Raw genomic sequence first — 8,786 nt, 5'->3', positions numbered from 1 at the left:
CTGTTTTTTGTCTTTTCTGCACTGTAGTTGTGTCTCAGGGTGACTTCAGCCTCTTGGATGCTCTGGATGGTGACAGTAAACCATGTAAGTAACACCATCTATTTTTATTGTTCAAATAAAGGGGAACTAAAGACTTTTTAAGAGATGCGCCCCTTTGTTACATCTGAGTTATATGCTGACATCAGGTTTGAGTACAGATACAAATCAAAACGCTTACATTGGCATTAAATAGTAAATAGTAACAGTTTTACACTTATACACTTATATAGGAACTCTTTGCCACCATATCATGGTGGAGGGGTTTGTGTATCCTGAATATCCTAGCAACTATGTTGTCGGGGGCTTTATGCCCCTGGTAGGATCACCCATGGCAAACGGGTGTCTAGGGTAGGGACCAGACTAAGCACGGCTCAGCTACTCCGATGATGATGACGACCATTGCTAAAGTGTTCCCTTGCCCAGATGTGGATCACCAGCCCCCCACCCCTGGGCCTGGCTCCAGGGGTTGGGCACGAGAGTGAGCGTCTGGTGGCCGGGCTTTTGCTCGTGAGGCCCGGTCAGGCTTAGCTTGGAAGGGTTACATGGGCCCCACCTCCCGTGGGCTCACCATCTGCGATGCAATGTGAGCTAGGTGGCGACAAGAGGCAGGCACCCTGGCGGTCCAATCCTCAGCTGCAGAAACTCGCTCTAGGGACGTGGAACATCACTGTTCTGGCGAAGAAGGAGCCTGAGCTTGTGCGCGAGGTTGAGCGGTTCCGGCTAGGTATAGTCGGATTCACTTCAACACATGCCTTGGGCTCTGGAACCAGTTCCCTTGAGAGGGGCTGGACCTTCTTCCTTATGGAGTTGATCACAGTAAGAGGTGCCGAGTGGGTGTGGGCATCATCATTGGCCCCTATCTTGGTTCCTGTGCGGCTCCGAAACCAAATGGTGTTTTGTTCTTGAACTTCTGTGTTTATCATGGATTGTCTAAAACGGACACCATGTTCAAGCATAAGTGTGTTTACATGTACACCTGGCATCAGGACTCTCTGGGCCACAGCTTGATGATCGATTTTGTAATCGTATCGCCGGAGCTGTGGCCACATGCCTTGGACACTCGGGTGAAAAGGGAGCAAAGCTGTCAACTGATCACCACCTGGTGGTGAGTTGGCTCAGATGGTGGGGGCAGTCCAAATGTGTTGTGAGGGTCTGCTGGGAATGTCTGGCAGAGTCCCATGTCAGAGTGAGTTTCAAATCCCACCTTCATCTGAGCTTAAACCATGTCCCGAACATTAAGTCTGAATGGGCTGTGTTCCGTGCCTTTATTGTTGAGGCGGCCAGCCAGAGCTGTGGCCGAAAGGTCATTGGTGCCTGTCGTGGTGGTCATCCCAGAACTCGTTAGTGGACACCTGCAGTGAGAGATGCTGTCAAGCTGAAGAAGGAGTCCTATCGGGCCTTTTTGGCCTGTGGGACTCTGGAGGCAGCTGATAGGTATTGACAGGCTAACCGGGATGCGGCTTTGGCTGTCGCAAAGGCAAAAGCTCGGGCATGGGAAGAGTTCAGCGAGAACATCAAGAATGACTTCCGAACGGCTTTGAGGCAATTCTGGTCCACCATCTGGCAACTCAGAAGGGGGAAGCGCTACTCTGTCGACGCTGTGTACCATGGAGATGGGGAGCTCCTGACCTCAAATCGGGATATTGGGGGTCGATGGGGAGAATACTTCTAAGACCTCCTCAATCCTACCAACACGACTTTCGATGAGGAAGCAGAGCTGGGGGACTCAGGGGTGGACTCTCCTATCTCTGCAGCTGAAGTCACTGAGGTGGTTAAAAAGCTCCTTGGTGGCAAGGCTGTGGGGCTGTCCTGACTGACACGTCTCTGCAGCATTGCGTGGACATCGGAGACAGTGCCTCTGGACTGGTAGACTGGGGTGGTGGTCCCCCTTTTCAAGAAGAGGGACCGGAGGGTCTGTGGGTCTGGATGTGCCAGTGTACTCAAGGCACATCCCAGTACTAAAGGACTATAGAAGGTGTATAGAAGGATTGATGCACTGTTTCTTCAGAGGTCAATCTAATAGCTGGGGAGAAAGGAAACTGAAAAATATCTTCCTCTAGACATTAAGCAGTGAGATTGTTCTAAACTGTTCTATGGTTGTTGACTTCTCTTCCTATGGGATCTAAAATGCTTCCACAGATCTGCATAGTTGGGCAACCCTGCACACCCTCAGGATCTTCCACAGATAGGTCAATAGATTGGGGTACTTCTCGTACACCGGGTAAGTCACCCCTTTTGGTCCAGAGGCAGAGTTGATTCTAGCAGCCTTGACTATGGTTTAGATTTCTTTCCAACTGGGTACTATGGTGTTGAAGTCCGTGGTTGGCATAGGTGGACTGTTCGGGTCTCTACATTCCTCTTTTCTGCATGCTAGATGAATGCCGTGCTTCTGGCCCAGTAGTTTGGTAAACCCAAATGAGTTTGCTAAGAAGGCAGCATGTCTTTCCCCACTCTATAGCCTCCTGTCTGTGCCACTCTGCTCGGCCGAAGGTCAGCAGCTTAGATCTGCCAGACCTGGCGTCTTGTTCTTGCAAGCTTCCTTGAACTTCCTCCTCAGGATGCAAATTTCCCGTTGCAGCTGTGACATCTTTTCTGCTCTTCAGTTTTTCGAGTACTGACTTGTAGCTGTGTGTTTCTCTGTTAACCCGAAACTTTCAGGTTTCACATATGCCTTTCATTGTTGTTTGTCTGTTTGAATGGTTGGTGTCTTGTTTTGGGGTGTCTGTTTGGGTGTGTTCTGGGTGCTAAAAATATTTTGTGTAAAGTTTTTTTACACAGACTTTTAAAAAAATACAAAAAAGAAAACAAAAAACAACACCAATGACTAAGTTTGGATGGCTTGCAGCATTGGATGCATTAGGGCTGGGCGATATGGCCAAAATCTTATATCCTGATATTGCTTATTTTATATCCCCATCACAATATGCATAACGATATAAAATTGTCTGTGTAATTTTGTGTTAGTCATCAGTTATGTGTCAGATGTGCTTGGCAAAGGCAGCAGTGATTTCCTCCCATCTGGGGTAACTTTGGAACTTTTGTTTCACGGGTAAATACCCAATGCAGCGTTAACATCTGGAGTTTATTATGAGCACTTTCACCTTCATTTGACGCTGCTTTCGCAGCTTTTGCTCATTGACTTTATACTTTATTCTGTATTCTTTATCCTGATTCTTGCACAAGTGATAAAATGAGTTAGTTGTGTCGGAGTCCGTTGTTGGGACTGTGAACTAGTCTGTTGTCGGTTCCACGTCGGTCTTTTTATATCCAAACCGCATTCATGCGACAGGAATTTCCCTCTTTCATGAGCAAGCTCACTAGTTTTGGTTGGCTAGTCATCTTTTGGTGAATTACCTTACTCTGAAACTCGTCTGCTACTCATTGCTAACAATGTTTATTTCTTGCAGCGTGCATGCGTAAAGTGCATCTTGACATAAAATACTGCAGTAAAGTGGCGTAAACAATAGTGCCTCATATTAGACAATAGACATTTTCTATCGTCCAAACGATATGTTTTGTCATATCGCCCAGCCGTACAGAGCATTGTCCTTTACAGGTGCAATCAGAGAAAACATCTGGTAATATTAGTAGATAATAGTCATAACACATAAAAAAAGAATGTATTAAATTTAAATAAAAAATTGAGTTAAACTGCAGAGGATCTGTATGTTTGTTTTTCTGCTCGTTATGTTAATTTCTGCTTATTCTTGTAAATGTATCTAAACTGAGACATCTGAGTTCCCAGCAGTGGCTACACGTAGGTATCAGGTGATAGCCATCCTGAAGTAGCTACTGATTAGATCCAGGTAGCTTTTCTTTTCATTAATTAATTAAGAAACTACAGTCCACAGCCAATACTCAAAGGGGGTACAGGCCAAAGGGAGGAACTAGGATTGGTCTACCGTCCTCAAGCAGAGATGTTTTTTTGTTTGCTAATTTGTACCAAAATCTGTCAGAGAATCACTGATCACTTTGAAAACTAAAGCAGTTTTGCTTTGCTCTGAGGTTAGTTTGTCTTGTTTTTGTTGTTGTTTGATTGTCTTTGTCTTTTTAGAATATTTCTCAAGTTTTCTGAAGATGGAGTGTGTAATATGTAACTCTCTCACATTAACAGCAACGACTACATCTAAGCCAAAAGTAGCATCAGGCGGAACAGGAGGAGGTAAGAACCATGTACCTGGTACACATAAGGCCTACATGGCACTGTACACAGTGCTGTACACAGTGTATGTACAAAGTTTTAGACTGTAATACATCCTTAAAGACAAGGTATGGTTATTTGAACTTAAAATTGAAAATAAAGTTTAATTTTGTCAGATCTTTTTTTTATTAGTCCCCAATGTAAGGAAGTATTTTAGATCAATGTTTTACATTTCTTTAAAAAGTTATATAACACCAATGTTGATTAAAGCTGACTAGATTAACTCGTTAAGCTCTTGACCAGCATCCCAAAAGAAAAGATTAACACTGTAGTTTCTTTTCGCAGACTTTTCTTTGGAGGATTTCTTTGATGCTGGTGGCCTCATCACAACCACTACCCTCAAAACCCCAACCAAGGTTGGACCCAAAGTCCCCTCTAAAACCAAAGATCCAGTCAAACCCAAGCAAGGTGAGGGAATGTGGAGGATATGAGCAATCCAATACACATTATTACATTACATTATTGTTTGTTTGTTTTTGTTTTTTTTAATATTTACTCAATTCTATGCTTGCACACAAAAGAGTTGAGACAGGGGCATGTTTACAACTTTGTTACATCACTTAACCTCTAACAACACTCAATAAGCAGTAACATGTCTTTATAACCAGGTACATCCAATGAGAACCTGGACGGAGCAAAAAAGGCAACACAGAAAAGAAAATTTCAAACATACCAGACAAAGAGTTTACTTCCATGTTTGACAAAAGTTGATGGTTGTAATGCACCACTTTAAAGTCATTATAGTACCTGAAATACCAGAGTAAAACTACTAAGTGTTTTTTGCTGTTCTTTTAAACTTCAGTGTCTTCTGTGGGTTGTTTTTATTTGGCATTGTTATTATTTAACATTTATTTATTGATAGAGGAATAACCCTTTGAGATGCACCATCTCGTTTTCAAGGGGGTTCTCTAAATCAAAGTAACAACACAAAACAAGAGCAGCAGTGTCGACAAAAAAAAAAGAAAGACATTTACAAACAGAAAAAAAGAATAAGTAAATAGATAAATAACAAAAGAACAAAATAAAAATAAATAAATAAATTGTCTTCTATCTGTTCCTTCCTGTGGCCGCAACCACTCGAGAAGAGGTTGCAGCCACTGTGAGGCTTTAAAAGTGCAGTACTACGTATGTTTGATGTGTGCTTGAGTACCATTTGGGATAAGTAATGCCTTAAAAGGACCATAGAAGAAGACCAGGAGTGTTTGTGCAAGAAAGAGAGAGACACATCATCACAGCTGTTGCTTTTCATCACAGTCATGCCATTGACTGAAACAGTACACATGTACACAATGATTAAGAAGTAAAGTGAAACTTAGCAGTGAAGTTATGCAGAAAGAAAAAGTTGTGGAATTCTCTCTCAGCCTCCTGATGCTGCAGGATAACTAAGACTTCACAAAAATAATAAATCTCATTCGGTCCTTTCATAGTTTTACGGTCTGAAAGTTTAATAATGCTACTTTGAGAAAGAGAAGAAGTTTAAAACTGTGAAGGCATCAGCAGTAAATACTTATTTTCTATTTATTGTCCCTTATAGCTGCTGATGACTTCGATCTGGCGGATGCTTTGGATCCAAAAAAGGACATCGGTTCCAGGGACAAGAACAAGCAGCAGGAGGGTAAATGAAAGCTTCTGCTACAAAACCAGTAACATTTATAAAACTTCAATCCTCTTTAAGTCTGAAAACTTTTTTTTTTGTTTAACTTTTTTTTTTTTTTTTTAAACTTTTTTTTTGTTATTAATTACAATTGCAAAATTCTGCTTTCCATCCCACCAGAGAGCAGTTTATGGGTTTGAAGTCTGTTACCGTCTCCATAAGATGCAACAACAGAAAAAAGTTTGTGCTTCTAGTGGAGGATGTAACAAGCATGACAAGCCCCTAATACCTCAAACTGCTCCCTAAATTATTATTATTATTATTATTATTATTATTATTATCATCATCATCATCATCATCATCATCATCATCATCATCATCATCATCATTATTATTATTATTATTATTATTATTATTATTATTATCATTATTATTATCATCATCATCATCATCATCATCATCATCATCACCATCATTATTATTATTATTATTATTATTATTATCATTATTATTATTATCGTCATCATCGTCATCGTCATCATCATCATCATCATCATCATCATCATCATCATCATCATTATTATTATCATTATTATTATTATTATCATCATCATCATTATTATTATTATTATTATTATTATTATTATCATCATTATCATCATCATCATTATCATCATCATCATCATCATCATTATCATCATCATCATCATCATCATCATCATCATCATCATTATTATTATTATTATTATTATTATTATTATTATTATTGTTATTATCATTATGTGGAACTCAAACAATCATGTGTGGAATGTAATATGGTAGATGTTACATGATCTGCATCAGCATTTTAAAGTATTTGTTCTCCTCCAGGCGGTTTTTCTGACAGCGATCTGATTGCTGTGAGTGAAGACGACTCCTACAAACCAGACAAAGGCAAAGGTAAAAAAAAATCGAGGAGTACATCTGTCTTGAAGTACTTCCTCCAGATGTTACAGAAAAGATGGATCTGATCATTGTCTCTGCAGGGGGTCATTTAAGTGGTGAAGGCGGTCAGGTTAATCAGCAGGATAACAAAACTGGTAAGTTTTTGTTTGTTCCCAGACACGTGTGAGCAAGACGTTTAATCTCGGTCTGTGTTTCCCTACACTGCAGAAGAGGTGGGCACCATTGCAGGAATTGTCAGTGTAGTTGCCATGGCGCTGGTGGGTGCCGTCAGCAGCTACATCTCCTACCAGAAGAAGAAGTTGTGCTTCAGTATCCAACGTAAGGATTCTTTTCTGGAAAAAGTCCAGTCAATGACAGTAAATCAGCAACGTGTTGCATTTTAATAAAGCTGCTGCTGTTTAACAACAGATCAGTGTTTTTGTTTATAAAGCACATCTGGCTGCAGGGCTAGCTACACATCTGTCTTTGTTTGTTTCTATGTTTGCATTTATTTTAATCTATGGATTCATTGCAAGACATTTTGTCTAATTGTAGGTGAAGTGAAGCTCTGCTTTTCTACATTCTTAAATGCTTTCTATAAGTCATCACTGTGTGGAATTTTAAATATTCATCTGATATTTTGCTTTTTATTTTAGTGAACAGACACCAACCATAATGAGTTCACAATGAGGGCATAACATAATATCAGGGATAAAATGAGGTGATGTGATCTCTTATGGTTGTTGACAATGTATGATTAGGGTGTTTGTCAGAGCGATGGACTGTGAGAAGAAAATTCTCTTTCATTATATGGATATTGTAGCTCTGCTAGCAGTCAGACAGAGGCTCCTTCATTTGTTGATGAACTTTTATTTTCTGCTTTAACAGAGAGTCTGAATGTTGACTTTACCAAGGCTGAAAACTCTGAACAGGTGGCAGCAGCAGAACCACAAGGTACCCACTGATATATGATGAATGTAGGACATTTAAGTCGAACCATGTGATGGTAATAAATTCATTTCAAACTGCAGACACGAAAAAACATTTCATGTTAGTTCATGAGGAAAAAATGTTATTTAACCGAAGTCATGAATGCAGAATTACGACACTTAGGAGTATCTATCTATCTATCTATCTATCTATCTATCTATCTATCTATCTATCTATCTATCTATCTATCTATCTATCTATCTATCTATCTATCTATCTATCTATCCATCTATCCATCTATCTATCTTTAGATAGATATCATTTAAATATATTTGGACACTTTTACACACAGAAGCTGATGTTGGTTTCCTATTCCACAATTGTTACAATATGCCTTAAAAGTGTTACAGCCTGGTGCATAAGGGTCGATGTCATTGATCTATGTGATTTGTGAAGCTGTCTCATGTTCATGCCGTCTTCAGAGAATTGTCCAACAGATCTGTTTGCCTCTTCTGTTCCTGCAGTTCAGCAGACTCACCTGGAGCCGCCGAACGCTGAGCCTCCGACTGAAGTGAAAGTTGTGCCATAAACAAAACCGCTCATCCAAGCGCACACTCCACCAAGTCTTCTGTGCACGTGCACAGAAGAGAGGTCCCTATGATTTTATTTCTTATCAATTTTACTGGCTATATTATGATTGTACTTAGAGAAATACACCAGAAACACTGGAATAAAACCACAAAGTGTTTTTTGCTGTTCTTGATGGCAGAATTGATCTCATGTCCATCACAGCCATCCTCACTGACACACTTTCACCCTGAAACGCAAAAACTACTTGACTTTTAGAAATGTAGGCAACACCAGCTTTTCCTTCAATACAAAGAATGTCATTGTCCACTGAGCAGGGTGGATTTTTTTGTATGTACATAGTTGTTATTTCAGCAGTCATCAGCCTCCAGACCAATTTACTGTCTTATTCATCTTCTAATGAATTCCTGATTTTAATTAAATACATACATATGTATTCATACATACATGAAATGAAATCAAATTAAACAAATGAAAAAATACTTTATTATTCCCTAAACGGAAATTCAA

At 40.0% G+C, this 8,786-nt stretch overlaps 1 protein-coding gene across 1 annotated transcript; it reads left to right on the top strand.

The window, feature by feature from the left end:
* Positions 1-615: 615 nt before the first annotated feature.
* Positions 616-8,277, top strand: cd99l2 (CD99 molecule-like 2; the record flags this gene model as incomplete). The annotated part of the gene is made up of 7 exons (XM_079257521.1): positions 616-763; positions 4,526-4,648; positions 5,775-5,855; positions 6,705-6,773; positions 6,987-7,097; positions 7,647-7,712; positions 8,213-8,277. The coding sequence occupies 7 exons, from the start codon at positions 616-618 to the stop codon at positions 8,275-8,277; spliced, it is 663 nt and encodes a 220-aa protein (XP_079113647.1).
* Positions 8,278-8,786: the final 509 nt, after the last annotated feature.

Source organism: Telmatherina bonti, assembly GCF_933228915.1.
Source record: "Telmatherina bonti genome assembly, chromosome: 18".
Lineage (NCBI taxonomy): Eukaryota > Metazoa > Chordata > Actinopteri > Atheriniformes > Telmatherinidae > Telmatherina > Telmatherina bonti.
The sequence above is the reverse complement of the archived record's forward strand: the minus strand, read 5'-3'. Positions and strand labels throughout refer to the sequence as shown.